We start from the raw sequence: 16,182 nt of genomic DNA, 5'->3' as shown, positions 1-16,182 counted from the left end.
TGCAGTGATCCCTAACCTTTAGAACCCATGAGCAACATTCAGAAGTAAAAGGAGTTGGGGAGCAACACCAGCATGAAAAATGTTCCTGGGTTCCAAATAAGGTCTGTGATTGCCCATTTAGTAGCCCCTATGTGGACTGGCAGCCTACATTGATACATTGAGACTCTGTTTGGCAGTACATCTGATTTTAATGCAACTAAAACTTGCCTCCAAGCCAGGAATTGAATAATAAGCATCTGCTTTGAGGCCACTGGAAGCAACATCCAAGGGGTTGGAGAGCAACATGTTGCTCACAAGCTACTGGTTGGGGATCACTGCTGTAATGCAACCCCTTCCTCACCTCGTTCCATTGTGGTTCCAGGTAAAGTGTTTTTTTGTACATTGTTAGCCAGCTTAAAGTTTATATGATAAAACTTTTGATGTGAAGCATAACAATAGTGCTGCAAAGGTGATTCTTTCATTGGCTATCACTTTAGTTAGCCGATAAAAGTGGCGCCTTTACAGCACTACTGTTGTGCTTCATCTAAAAAGTTTTACCCTGTAGCATATTCCATTGAAAAGTGGTGTATTCTGAGACTTGGATGTCTCAGCTTTCCAAAAAATCTGTGCGCCACTTTACAATGGAAAAATAGCAAATAAAAAAACAAATACAAAAAGTATTGTAGAAGTGATACCTATATTGGCTAACAATTAATGTACATTGCAAGATTTCACAGGATCAAGGCCCCTTCGTCGGGCATTATATAATACTTTTTGTATTTGTAATTTTTGCTACTGGCTAACACGGTACCACAGTTTTTGTTTTACAATGGAAGAACGCGAGGGAAGAGTTTGCATTACACTGTCAGCGTAAGGGATCTTTGGAGATTGTTTGCTGAAGTCTCATTTATATTTCTCCCAGTAGTGTCTATGTACCTTACATAACACCAATGGACTAAGTTCATAGATATAGATATGAACTTAGATATAGTCTAGAGACACTGCTCCTTAAAGGGAACCCATCACCCAAAAAAATTATTCAAAATCCTATTTAATCACGTTAGTCAAGCAAAATGAACTTTAATTACACTCTATAAATTATTTGACTCGTGTTTCCTTCAGTCTGGGAATTCAAAATTATAGCAAGCAGGCAGCAGCCATTTTGTGGACACTGTTATTAAGACAAGCCTTGCATCATCTCAGAATCTTGTTTGTGCACCAGAATGAGGGACCCAATGTCCATTCCCATGCCCTGGTTACACAATTAAATGGTAAAGAGAACGGGGGAATGTGTGGAGAGCAGTGACACCTAGAAAGTGCTGAATGGAAAGTGAAAGAAATTGTCTGCCCCGCCTCTATGCCTAGGCAAGCATTCCACCCAACCAAGGTCCCATACTTCCTATATGTGTACATTTAAGATAATGGGTGTCTACAGATATGATATAATATACACATTCTTGAGTTGTGTCCACAGAAATTTATGTGCAACTAGAACAATGCGAAGATGTATCCTAGAAGCAAAAAGCAGATCTATTGAACTTTAAAAGAGCCATTAGCTATAATCCCTCTGGCTACCAATCATGGGTCTTCCATCCGAATGTTTTCATTTGTATGTTCTCAGCAACCAGTACTTCAGATAGTAATGATTTTGGTTATGGCACTCATAGCATATTCTCCTCTGACAGAAAAACACCTGTACCTGGCTGTGATGTCTGTCTGATTGTAATTATAATCCGTACTTTGACCATCGAATTGGCTACTTCGACTAAAAATCGTTTGACCATTCGATAGTCGAAGTACTGTCTCTTTAAAAAAAAAAAAACTTTGACGACCTACTTTGCCACCTAAAACCTACCGAGCACCAATGTTAGCCTATGGGGAAGGTCCCCATAAGCTATTTTTGATCGAAGGAAAATCGTTCGATCGATGGATTAAAATCCTTTGAATCGTTCGATTCGAAGGATTTACTTTTTCCTTCGATCGTACTAAATGCGGTAAATCCTTCGACTTCTATAGTCGAAGGATTTTACTTCGATGGTCGAATATCGAGGGTTAATTAACCCTCGTTATTCGACCAATAGTAAATGTGCCCCTTTATTGTACATACAGATTTTGGCCTAAAAAGAGAGCGACAGGATAGCAATGCAGAGAGTGGGGAGGATAAGAGAAGCTTGGAGACTTCAGACTGAAATCCTGAAAAAAAATACATTATTTATTTTTGGCAGTTCAGATAGTGTTTATGCAACTTTTCTCTATAAGCCCCACTGAATGAACATGTGTCAAAAACGAATATTTTCCTTTTAGGAAGGCATAAATGCATTTATTTAATTTTGTACACTAAAAATCCTTTATTTCTAGTGACATATTCCCAGTGCCTGAAGGGGCACCCAGTTCATGGCTCCTTAACTTTCTTTCAGATTGGCACGCTCTGCATGGAGCCTTGTTCTTCTATCTTCCACTGTACTCAATTGTTTTTTTGCTGAATTGTACTTAGCACAAGAGAATACTTGTGTCATAATTAAGGTTTTTATATATATCATCATAGTGCAAAATGCCAGAGTCTTATTATTGTGAAATAGGGCATTCCTTTGCAATATATTACATGTTACAATAACATGCTCCATTAAGCCCTGCTATATTTGTATTATTTAGAACAGGGAACTTAATATACATTGAGTTTTGCAGACAAGAACAAAGTTTGGAGGCCCCTGTTTGCAAGGACTTGAAATATCTGAAACATCTATGGTATCTTAACTACAGAGAATCCAGGCCTGTCAGATAGGCTTTCTAAAGCAGTTAAACCTTCAGTAAGGATTTAAAAGGTAAAGGCAAACCTGTGGCAGGAAAACAAAGCAAAATGATTTTACAATTACATCTTCAATTATTTTAACTATACAAAGCATGGAATATTTATTACAGGTAACATATTATACAGATCAAACAAAATATTCATATAGGTCCCAAATATATTGTCAGTCACCGTTCATAATTACTGTATAAACTCAGTTACTGGAACCAGCAATTGAGATGATGTAGAGCCTTGTGTAGGTCTGTGTAGTGTTTTATAAAGGGGTTGTTCACCTTCCAAACACTTTTTTTGTTTAGTTGTTTTTAGATTGTTCAGCATAAACAAAGATTTCTTTCATTTGCTTTCCATCTTCTATTTTTGTACCGTTCTCCCAAAATTTTAAAGATTCGTGTCTCTAGTGTTTTTAGTCTGGTAGCTCAGTGATCCAGGAGCATCTGAACTGTTACAATTTGCTACATTTACTTGATACAGTTTGGTCATACTTTTCTCTGGAGTATATTAGCAACTATTGTATAAATTCTAACAGCTGCCTTTAATGAAACTCAGCAGTGACAAAGATAACAAGTGTATCAACTAAATGTATCAATTAAGAACAGTTAGTCTGCTACCTCTCCCCCCCTTTCAGAGTTTCTTTAGCAGTGAAAAATTAAACCTTACACTTCAATATTAGAAAAACAATCACAAACAGAAAATAGAAAGTAATTGGAAAAAAATCCTTATTTTTGGTAAACTATCTAAAACCAACTGAAAAAAAGTGTTTGACCCCTTTTAAAGGGGTTGTTCACCTTTAAATTAACTTTTCATATAATGGAGAGTGTGCTGGTTTTAATTTTTTTATTATTTGTGATCGTATTTAGCTTTTTATTCAGCAGCTGTCCACTTTGTAATTTCAGCAATCTGTTGCTACCTTGAAACTACCCTTGAAACTATTCATTGATTTGAATAAGAGACTGGAATATGAATATGAGAGGGCCTGAATAGAAAGATTATTAATAAAATGTAGCAATAACAATACATGAGTAGCCTTATAGAACATTTGTTTTAGACCGAGTCATTGACCCATATATAAGAGATAGAAAGGAAAAAGAGCAAGGTAAATAACTCAAACACTTAAAAATATAAATAATGAAGACCATTTGCAGAGTTGTTAGGAATTGGACATTCTATAACAGGAGTGCCTAAAAAGTAGATTGGGATCTACCAGTAGACCTTTAGCTGGTGATCAGTAGAGCTCAAGACATTTCCAAAAATCAGCTTGGCTAAAGTAAACCTTCTGTTTAATTGTTTTCATTATGATATTACGTTAAGTTTACACAAAAAATAGTAGTTTATTCAGAAAAGGTATTTTGGTAAATTTAACTGTTAAAATTCACAGCCACAATGTTATGCAAATGTTTTGTAAGAAGTGAATTTGGTGTTCATTTTCCTTTGTGCCAGTCCAAGTTGTCATTTTCTGCCTCATAATTTGTATAAGGAAAATTCTCTTTACAGCTACAGCGACCTTGGGAACTGTTTGCTTTGGCAAGTGTCTATTCATTGACAAACTGACATGGTGAGAACCAGGCAGTTCATAGTCCTCTGTTACGATGCAAATAGTAGTAAAACAGAAGTGTACTAACACTAAGCCTTTTACACTTTTTTAACTCTTTCTTTAAAATACATAATCATATGTCAGTCCCATAAACAGATTACATACCAATACAGGGCATAATTAAAATAGATGACATCTAAACTATGTGTTCAAGCATGTCTAAACACACTTCAAGGCATCTTCCAACACTTTTTTTTTTTTTTTTAGTTCAGTTGGTTTCAGATAGTTCACCAGAAATATAGACTTTTTCCAATTACTTTCCATTTGCCATTCTAGTATTGAAGTTTCAAGGTTAGTTTGTCACCTTATGTGTTTCTGAAATAACTCTGGGGGCGTGGGTGGGAGTCGGCGACTCTGTAACTCTACTAAATTGATCTGTTTGTTATTTTTTTGTCCCTGCTGAGCAGAATCCCTGAGTTTTATTAAATACAGTTAGTAGAATTGATACAAATGTTGCTAAATAATATTACAGTTAACGATTTCATGTAACAATTCAGAATCTGCACGTGAATTACTGAGCTGCTAGACTGAAATACCAGGGTCGGTAACATTAAGGGGGTTATTTATTATTGATCGATTTTTTTTCACGCCCGTACATTTTGATGATGAAAACCCAAAAAAGTTGCTGTAAAAAACACAATTTTGTTCGATGTATTAATCTGAAAGTACTCCATCTAAAACCTGGTGAATTCATGTAAAAGTCAATGGCAGATGTCCCCTTAACCATTTGAAGATGTTTTAACCCTCATAAAATGTTTCAAGGTTTTTCTGAGAAAACTAAATTTTTTCATGGTTTTCAGAATGCGAAATGAGAAAATGAGGAAAAATTTGGCTTTTAATAAATAACCCTCGTCTAAACGTCAGACTTCAATTTTGGAAAAACTGAACAAAATATAAAATGGAAATTAATTGAAAAAAGTTGATGAACAATCTGAAAAAACTGTTTGGAAGGTGTGCTCGGACCTCTCCCCACTTCTGTGCCAAGGTTTCTAAAGAAGTGTACTTAAACTGTGTCTTTCTGCTTATAGCTCAAAAGAAATTAGACGGGAAAGTATATTTATTTCCCCAATAAAGGAACAAAATGGGAGGTTTTTTTACATGGAATGTAAAGTTTTATTTTGACTTTTGCACAAATTTTGCATGTAGAGGGACAGGATTTCTGGTGATTTTAATAGATTACGCTCTAATACATCTTCTAGGTGAGGGGTCCGCAGCCCAAAATCGGGCCACAGACACTCCCGCACAGGGCTGCCGAGCCCAGTGCATAAAAACGAGGCTCGCCGAATTTGCCACGCGTCCAAATTTTCTGCCGACCCCGCCACGACCACCGATGACCCCGCCGACCCCACCCTCCCAGTCCTCGCAAAAAAATAAAAAAATTTTGCCACCAGTCCCGGTCCAAAAAAGGTTGGGGACCCCTGTTCTAGGTAAAATGAGCCCCCCCTGTAAGATATATTGAATCTAACTGTCAATGAATATCTGACACCCAACTCCTGCATGAAGAGAGAATAAATAGAAACAGTTGCTGAGAGGGGAATAGTGAAGATGAACTTGATTATTTCAGAAACAGTACAGAATTTTTAATTGATTATATTTAGAAAGTTTTGTATTTCAGTGTGATGAAGCATATATGATAATGCCATTTTCGCGATAGTTCCCCTTTAAGCTGAGGTTCAAGGCTGGATTCTTGAAACTGTAATGCCCATATAGAGCTGACAAACGAATGTTATTGGTAAACCGTATGAGGAATAGTGCAAGGATGGCAGGTGGGGTTGCATTTTGGTCTTGTACCACCTTATACACAGGCCTACCCCCTTGACTTTGATTGCATGCACAGTACAAATTGCTTACTGCACATGCATTTATTGGAAGAGGTACCCCCGCCCTCCTCAATTCTACTGCTGGATTTATCTTAAATGTGTGGGGTTTTTTTGTTTGTTTTGTTGTTTAACACACTCCCTTGGGCCTGTCTTGCTAGCTTGAGTGGCTCAAGTGTACTGTGTACATCTTTGTAAGTCATCATTATTATGTTGCAGTTACTCAGCATTTAAACTGTTGTTACTATGTTGCAGCTATTAATACTGTATGCAGTGCTGTAACTAATCCATGTTATTATATTGCAGCAGCTTAGTATATTAATATTGTGTGCATCTCTGCTGTCCATCTTTGGTTCTATGTTGCAGCTACTCAGGACAGGTAAGGGACCTGTTTTCCAGAATGCTCGGGACCTGGGAGTTTTTCCGGATAAAGGATCGGTCTGAAATTTGGATCACAATACTCTGTCTACAAAAACTCATTTAAGCATTAATTAAACCCAACAGGAGGATAGTTTTTCCTCCACTAAGGATTATTTAAATCTTAGTTGGGATCAAATACAAGGTACAGTTTTACTATTATAGAGACAACGGAAATACTATTTTGTTACATCATGGATATGGTTTTGGAATTGAGGCTTGTTTAACTCTGGTCTATGGGGAAGGAGTTAAGTCATGTTTGCCAGTACTCCCAGTGTTGGACTGGAAGACCTTTCATAATGGGGGCTAGATTTTCAGGGGTGAACATCTCTGTAACTGCACCAAGACAATTTGGAATTGTTGGATGTGTGGAGTCTTTTCAGTGTAACATAATGAGCCTTTTTTACATGGAAAAGTGCTTTTTAAACAAGGTACATAAAGGCCTTGGTTTGGTCAAACAAGTGTTCCCCAGTTCATCACATTATCCCTTCTCCCTGTATAGTGGGACATGGCCAAACTATGTTTTAGCATAAAGGTGAAATGTTAGGGAACTTTGCGTTATGCCTAGTGTAATATGCCCTGTGTAATATGAACAATTGCAACAGTCTATATCTATAGTTAAGGGATATATAGGAGGGAGTATTAGGCTGTTGCTTGTAATAATATCTATGAAATACTGTTCATAGTGTGTCCCGAAAATGAAGATGTTTTTAGTGTGATGTACTGTAGGCAATGATACGTTGTCGACATTTTGCAGTTGGTCTTTAATTTAATTATGAAACTGGTTTGCCCTGCAGTTTCCCAATTTCTTATTGAAACTGCTGACTGGTCACTAGACTCATTGACCAGATCTACACAGCATATTTCTGAATGTCGGAATAGTATAAATAGGTGAATGTATATATGAATAAAAATAATTTAGCCTCACAGTTATTTATTATCTGTTATCTATTATTCTCTCCGTTATCAGCATTTCCCTAGTCCCAATCACAATCGTATAAACGTGGGACAGTTTTATCAGTAGCCAGTAAACTGTATGAATCATAAACGGACTCTGGAAGACCATACAAATTCCTTTCCCATAGTTTATCACATTTGGGCAGCAAAATTCCCTGAATCGTTACATCTGCCATTTCCCTTAAAGTGAATTCTACCGCATTTTCTGTTTGAAATATTCATTGACAAGAGTCAAACAGATTTTGTCCTTTAACAGCAGGTGGCAGTAGAAGTCTATGTAGTGAATGCAGATTAATGTCATTCCATTGGTCTTGTCATATCTTTGCTATTTATAGGAAGAGCTTATACTGTTCAGAGGGATTTTTATAATTCCCATTTGTAACCATTTTACAGCTTTAAAAAGGGATAACTTGTTGCTGACTAATATTTTTTTCTTTTTCCGTCATTTGCTATTTGGTATCTGGATTGCCAAAACTTTAGAAAGTGTTTGCTTTTATTCTTTCTGTAACTATAATGTATATTATAAATAAATTGGCAAATTTAAAGGAACAGTTCAGTGTAAAAATAAAAACTGACTAGTGCAAAATAAAAAATGTTTCTAAAATAGTTTGCCAAAAATGTAACGTATAAAGGCTGGAGTGACTATGTCTAACATAATAGCCAGAACATTACTTCCTGCTTTTCAGCTCTCACTCTTGAGTTAGTCAGCGACTTGAAGGGGGGCCAACATGGAACATAACTGTTCAGTGAGTTTGCAATTAATCCTCCGCATGCAGCTCAGATTTAAAAGCAACAGATGTGACCCATGTGGCCCCCTTCAACTCACTGATTGGTTACTGCCTGATATCCAATCACTGGGAACCAAGAGAGCTGAAAAGACTCTGCTTCGTGATAACTGTGCATGCTATGAAAGTGCCGAAAATTACCAAAGCGCCCGAAGATTAACAAAGTCCTGGAAGATGCCGCCCATGAGCTCCACTGTGCTGACTCTGCAACGAGGGGTAATTACAGGATATGGGGCATTTACAGATGTTAACACCTGTGTGGGGGGAGCAGGCAGGGGGACTATGGAGGGTAGGGGTCTGAGGTTTTTTATAAGCAAGGGGGTTTAGGTTTCCTTTTAGGGTATATGTTTCTTGTGTATTTTAAGGGTATATGTATATTGCGTATCTTAAGGGTATATGTACACTATCTTGCGTATCAAGGGTATATGTATCTTATCTTTCCAGGTGCATAAAATATCCTTAGAATATTGAACATAAACTTGGCCGCTTTAAGGCAACACCAACATTGATCCACTGTCTGGATTTTTTTTTTCATTTTAAAGTGAGTTTAGTGCTATTCTGTTAAAATAACATTGTGATGTCCATCTGTACTCCTTCAACTCAACCCCTGTCGAGACATGTAGAAGTGTTCCTGGTGTCCAAATTCCCTTGCAGACAGTTGGAGAGTCCTCCAAGGAAGACATAATCTCAGACCATTTGCTTAAGGCTTATTGTCCTGCAAGTAATAATAATTCTAATCTTGTGAAAGACAAATACGATATATTCAAACGTTCAAATTTGCTCTTTTTGATATAAAAGCCAATTGTAGGAACTGCAAACTGTGTGAGGCATTTTTTTTTTAAATCAGATCAGTCAGACCAGATGGAAAACAGGATTGTTTATTATTTCAGATATGGGATCCGTTATAAGGTAACCCGTTATCCAGAAAGCTCCAAATTATGGAATGGCTGTCTCTCATAGACTCCACTCTATCCAAGTAATCCAAATGTTTCTCTTTAATAATAAAACAGTACTTTGTATTTGATCCAAACTAAGATATAATTAATCCTTATTGGAAGAAAAAACAGCCTATTGGGTTTACTTAATGTTTAAATGATTTTCTAGAAGAATTTAGATATGAAGATCCAAATTACAGAAAGATCTGTTATCCGGAAAACCCAGGTCCCGAGCATTCTGGATAACAGGTCCCATACCTGTACTAATTAGGCATATGGTATCTGCTTAATTGTATGGCAAACATCCAGTGCATTACCAGTAATAGATTGGCTCTAGTAACAAATTGACCTATGATCTAAATCTGTCCATGGTAGGTGGGCAGTATAAGCGTATGATACATATAAATGTGCTGCTGCTATTTTCCTTATTGCATTTTGTTTTTAACAAGCAAAAAAGGCATTTATTTTAGTGAAATGTAGTTACTCATTCAGCAAAATGCCATGCAGTGGAATGGTGTCTTACTTAGTTTCCTTAAATAGCCAAAGTTGATAAAAGGTTTATCACCCAGAGGCTTGGATACACCACTCTTTAGTTGCTTTTGTTCTCTGACTGTAAAAATAAAGTTTTCAGTCTCCGTTCAGCAGCATCTCCCCTGGAGCTTATGTCACTCCACGTGAAAAACTTTAACTATCGTGACAATCAAAATTTAATATAAGTTTCAGCATACTGAAATAAGAAACTTTCTAAATACAACCAATTAAAAATTCTGTACCGTTTCTGAAATAATAAAGTTCATCTTAACTATTTCTCTCTCAGCATCTGTTTCTCTTCATTCTCGCTTCATGCAGCAGTTGGGTGTCAGATATTCATTGACAGTTAGATCCAATATCTCATATAGGGGGAGGGGGGGGCTACCTTTGCCTAGAAAATGTATACAAGCTAACGCTATTAAAATTGCCAGACATCATGTCTCTCTACATTAAGAATTTGTGCAAAAGGCAGTCATTTTGTTAGATTTTGTTTGTACTGGAATGAGTTACTTGAGTGAGCTATAATAATTCTGATTGGAAAGGAGGCCAACCCCCTTATGGGTCTTGCCACACGGGCAGATTCGGGGAGATTAGTCGACGGGCGACAAATCTCCTCTTCTTCGTCGCTACTAATCTCCCTGATCTGCCTTCAGCCGGCTAAATTGTAAATCACCTGGGGGCAGGCACACGGAGCGCTTCGTTTTCTGAAGTTGCCCGAAGTTTCCTTGTGAGACAACATCGGAAAAGAAGAGCTCCATGTGCCTGCCCCCAGGCGATTTTCATTTTTCAGGATAGTTCCCCTTTAAGGCAAAATTCGCTTTATCACATATTTCTTTGGTCACTCTCACACCTGCTGTTGATGTCAAGTTTATTCTCAAACCTTAGCACAGCCAGGTTATCTATTACTCTTCTTGATGGCAAAGGACAATTGTAGTTATTCTAGACGTTTGCATGGCTTTTCTGCATCAACTGCAACCATCCATTAGAATGAATTTATTTGCCAGCACTGATAATTAAAGGCATGGTGCTAGAGATTTGTCAGGTGCAGGAGAAAACTTTCTACAATGCTAGCAATGCCTTAGAGCTCTCACCAGCTCATCTTAATGTTTTTAAATTTATTTAAATCCATTAATCGTATTTAACCCATTTAACCTTAAATAACATCTGGCATGATCTGCAAATCACTTCCTTTGCTGAAAAACGAAGACCTTTGGAAAATCGACAATCAGATGTTTCTGCTCTAAACAAGCGATAATCACCATGGTAACACTGCATTCACTAGTCACTGGTGAGCTAAAATTAGAAAAGAACTATATTGTGGTGTATAAGAAGAAGAAGAGAGGGATGCTTCTAGGTATGTAAAGAATTTCATTTGCAATAAGTGCACAGCTGTCTAAATTAGGATGATAATGTTACATATTTTTAACGAGCAGAAGTTAAGGTCCAGTGAATGGCATGAAAGTGTTTCTAAAGGCATAGAAAATAGAAACCCTATTTCTGCATTTTTCTGAATCTGAATTTATAGAAATAGCTAAGACTGCTAGTATAAAAATGCATCTCTAGCAGTGTTGTCAATAACTAATGTGTTGATCACAGCTTATTGTAACATATAAAATAATAGTCATCCTCTTATAGTGTAGACCTCGGTGTAACCGTTATAATGTCCGCAGTTTTGCTTAATTATTAATGCTGGATATCATGTGCACAATGCAGAAGTTCCTATTTTTTTTGCAGGTGGTTAGAAAATGTAGGGCATCTCTTAAGACAGTGAATTCTGTGTTGTTTCGGATACAATTTAATTTTCTTAGCAATGCTTTTACATTTCTGTATAAAGATCTTTGTACATTTTCCTAGCTGGGACTTTCAGTCTGTTCAAAAGTACTTTGGCTTCCCTTTATTACTTTTATAGGAGTCCTTTGTGCTAATGGTATAGGGTTCATTATGTGGAATGCTTGGGGGTCTCCGATAAGGGTTTTTCCCCTGTTATTTGGACTATCTTACCTTAAAGTAGCTGTAACATCAAAAATAAAATTGTCTTATGTGAATTTAAATTTAAAATTTTATTTTCAACTGCCCTGGTGTGTTTTCTTTAGAAATTTTAGAATAGTTTATATGCATAAGAAATTTTAGAATAGTTTATATGCATAATGGGGGCAGCCATTGATGTTTAAATAGAGCATGTTTAAAAGTGAAGTATAAAGTACAGTATGTTTCAAAATTTTTGATGTTACTGTTCCTGTACATCATTTAAACATTAAACAGACACAATGTGATTGTACTGCTACCAACATGGATTGTGCAGTTTTGTTGAAATCAAGTTATTATAGGAGAAAATAAACAAGTTGAAAAATAGAATAATTTGCTAAAAATGGACCTGTAATTTGGGTCTTTCTTAATCTTGGGTTTGAGATGGACAATTCCATACAGGTATATTTTACTTTTTTCCTGTGCTCTTTTTGATTTTTTGTGAAGATAAGGGAAAACAGTATGAAGTTATATATACAGTACCTGTATAAGTAATACTGTTGCATTGTCAGGTTTTTTTCCAACTATGTCACATAGCCAATAGCAGAACAAAAGTAAATTCCAGTATATGATTGCATCTGTACCGGCACATTGTAATGTGGCAAAGCCCAAAATTTGCTCCTCCCATCACCCCTTGGTAGTTAATTCTACCACTGCCTGCACTACCAGCATTTCAGCAGCATATACGGCTGTACATTAATGTTATTGCTCTGACAAGGTTAATGCTTAGTGCTTTTCTAAATACTCTTGCAAATTACTGTCATTATTGTTTTTTAGCGCCACCATGAGACTTTCACTGCCCATGATCCTAAATTCCCCTATGCAGGAGGCTTCTGCAGTCAGAAATCTTTCGGTATGTGATGTGCTCTGTTGCACCTCCCATGCTTATATTATATTTTAGCCCGTTCACCCCATCAAGCTTGTAAACATCACTGCTGTTTTATTTTATTTATACTGACACCCAGTACAGCACATTAGGTTTTAAAGGAGGACTAAACCCTAATATGAATGAATATGGCTAGAAATGGCATATTTTATATACTGAACTTAATGAATCAGCCTACAGATTCAGCACCTTTGTATTAGTAATGATTCAGGCCTTCTAAGTTGTCACAGGAGATTTCCTATCTTGGATTCTTTTGGAAGTGTCTGCGACATGCGCATGCTTTGTCCTGAGCAGTTGTTGAGAAGCTAAATTTAGGGGTTGTTGCAAATCATCAAGCTGAAAATTAGATTTGCCTGTCATATAAGCTGATGCTACAGGACTGATTATTACATTCTGATGGTGTTCTGGTTTTCGTAGCTGCCATGTATCAATAATTATCAGTCTCAACCTTATATAGAAATATATATTCAGTATCTTGTGCATTGGTCCAGAAGCTCCATAAGTAGCCGCAACACAGAGCTTGTGCAGTGAATCAGAAGAAAATAAGATGGGGAGCTACTGGGGCATCTTTTGGAGGCCCTGCTAAAGGGCTGTTGTTGTCTTTGGCTGGTACAGAAGCCCAAAACCTAATGTACAACATTTTAGCTACATTTAGCTAAGCTTTATTTCTCCTTTAATATGGACTGCATCAGCCTATATCTTATCATATTTATTGTATTTGCTGGGCTATCTCTGACTAGATGCGTTTGTTGTAGATTGCTATGTATAAGGGTCAGGGCACACAGGCAGATTCGGGTGACTTCAAAAGATGAATTGCTCCTAGTGCCATCCCGCCGGCGATTTACATTTTAGCCGGCGGTGATGGCACTTGGAGCAATTCATCTTCCCGAAGTTTCCTCACAATGCGACTTCGGAAAACTAATCGCTCCAACTGCCATCCCACTGGTGATTTAAAGATTCAAATAATTTATATAGTGTAATTAAAGTTTTATTTTGCTTGACTAACATGGCAAGATGGCAAGCTTTCTTCTCCAAGTGTGTTTTGATCTTTGCCATACTATGTTTATATTGGCAACATATGACATTACAATATCAAAAGTCCAAGACAATAGTTGCAAACTAGAATGTGATTTTCTTGTGTTTAACAAGTATAGAAATAACGTTTTTTTTTCTTTAGACTTAAAAGAAATGAGGAAGTAGTGATAGGTGAACATTAAAATGGTAAACCTACTTAGTGTGAATTAAATGCCTTGTTATATGTACAGTCTCTTTGGTTTTTGCCTTTTTCTTTTAAAATCATAAAGCCTGAAGCTGAAAGTGTTGAGACTTGAGATACTGTTACAAGGAAACAGCCTTGGTGGTTTTCTTCATGCAACCAAACAGGAAGTCAGATGCACATTTTCTTTGCAACCCTTTTAGTTCTGCATTTTAAAACGACTCTCAGCCATTTATCAGTTTGTTGCCACCAATTTTCTATGTATGGCATCATACAGCGAGGGTAGCCAGTCCGCCGGGACAACAACAGCCCTGCAGAAGCTAGAAGGTTTTGCTAACAGATTATTTAATAGGAATGGAAAGACTCCTTGTCAAGATCAGAGACTCGCCCTAGAAAACGAGGGCTACTTTGTTTCTGAAAGTACTTGTATATGGGACAGGACAAGTAAGTGTTCACTCCATATGTTTTATATGAAGGTTTAGTAGTTGCACCACAGAACGTTTTAAACATTGAAATTGTATGTATCTTTTTAAATGCAACATCTTTTCTGTATTAATTGAATTATAGGCAAGCCGTTTTGTGTTTTAAGGTAAACACTTCATGCATTTGCCTGATCAGTGTTTGTGTCATGTAAGTTAAAAGTACCGCTAGGCCCAGTTCTCCCTAATTGTTGCAACCCTAACCTCTTCAGTTTAACCCTAGTTCCAGCCCTGTAGACATGCAACTTAACAGGTAGAAGGAATGAAAGAATCAAACTGAAAAAACCCTAAAGGTTTGGGTTGTTTTCTCTGGAGACCAAGCACTTGTGGGGGATATTACACCTCACAAGTACATTTGAGGACATTTTAGACAGGTGGGTAATTTTTCACATGAAAAAAGAACAAGAAACCACCCCTGTAGATTAAATTAAGTGTATCCATATGTCTGTATTTACATATGCACTGAGGGTTATATGGATGGCCTGGACTTTCGTCTTTTTTTCAACCCAAATGAATCCAACCCAATTCACTTGTATAGAACTAAGTGCAAATTTTGTTTTCTACCTGCTTTTAAATATTTACATTTAATTAAACAAAAAAGGCCATATTGCTTCATATTTCTTCAGGAGGGTGTAGTTTAGACATTCTACATTGGATCCATTTAGATTGCAGTTGTTTAGTCTGAAGAGATAATCTGGTCTTGCAGTGATCAAGGACCCATCTCCCTCACATTTCCATATTTTCATTGGTATCTTCAGTAATCATTGCTGTTTGGTAATTCATGTTTATGGCAATATATAGTGAATAAAGTACCCCCTCTTGTAAAATATAAGGATATTATTAGTTACCGAGGAGTTTCATGACCATATAAAAACACGAGGCCGAAGGCCGAGTGTTTTTATACAGGTCATGGAACTCCAAGGTAACTTCTAATATCCTCATATTTTACAATTGGGGGTACTTTATTTATTATAATACACAAATTTTAGTGGGTCATGTGACATAAATGACATCACTACTCACCATTTATAACTGATGACATCACTACTCACCGTTTATAAGGATATAATTTACAGGATATTCATGGCTTTTGTGTATTATAATATATATACAGTGCCACCTGCAATATCAGATATTATGCCTGCAGTCTAAATGGCAAGGTACTTTTTGTCTGTTTTCAGCATTTTCATTTATAAAACACTGAAGGAAATGATAGTTCTTTTAGTGGGATATTTATCAAGGGTTGATTTTCGAATTGAAAAAACGTTGAAATTCAAAAAGACCAACCGAAATTAAGTTGAAGGGTTCTTTTGGTCAAATAGGTCAGTTTTCGATCAAATAGGTCCGTATTCGCCCGCATTCGAGTCGTACAAATCGAAGGATGTCTCTATAGACATTGTTATGGTATGAATGCTTTAGGGCAGTGCTCTCCACTTCTGTGGTACCAAGAGCTGGTATTTTTCTGGCATATGTGATGGAGGGCCAATAAAAAAACCACTCCAGGTTTTTAAACCATATTCATTTTAAGCCACACACATGTAAGCACAAGAACTTTTTAAAGGGGTTGTTCACCTTCCAAACACTTTTTCAGTTTAGTTGTTTTCAAATTGTTCACCAGAAATAAAGACTTTTTCCAATTCCTTTCCATTATTTTTTTTTTTTACCATTTTTTCAAAATCTAAGTTTAAAGTTGAATGTCCCTGTCTCTGGTGTTTCAGTGTGGCAGCTCAGTAAATTGTTACAACATTTAGTTGA

The 16,182-nt window shown here is 36.7% G+C and overlaps 1 protein-coding gene across 2 annotated transcripts in view; it reads left to right on the top strand.

Moving 5' to 3' along the window:
- Window positions 1-16,182, top strand: part of prkacb.S (protein kinase cAMP-activated catalytic subunit beta S homeolog) — a 51,688-nt gene that overhangs the window by 5,389 nt on the left and 30,117 nt on the right. Inside the window, exon 1 of one of the 2 annotated variants that reach the window (XM_018259419.2) lies at window positions 14,190-14,392. Coding sequence (XP_018114908.1) covers window positions 14,212-14,392 — 181 coding nt within the window. The 5' untranslated portion in view covers window positions 14,190-14,211. 2 annotated transcript variants of the gene reach the window in all.

The sequence above is a fragment of the Xenopus laevis genome, chromosome 4S (genome assembly GCF_017654675.1).
Source record: "Xenopus laevis strain J_2021 chromosome 4S, Xenopus_laevis_v10.1, whole genome shotgun sequence".
In the NCBI taxonomy this organism is placed as follows: domain Eukaryota; kingdom Metazoa; phylum Chordata; class Amphibia; order Anura; family Pipidae; genus Xenopus; species Xenopus laevis.
The sequence above is the reverse complement of the archived record's forward strand: the minus strand, read 5'-3'. Positions and strand labels throughout refer to the sequence as shown.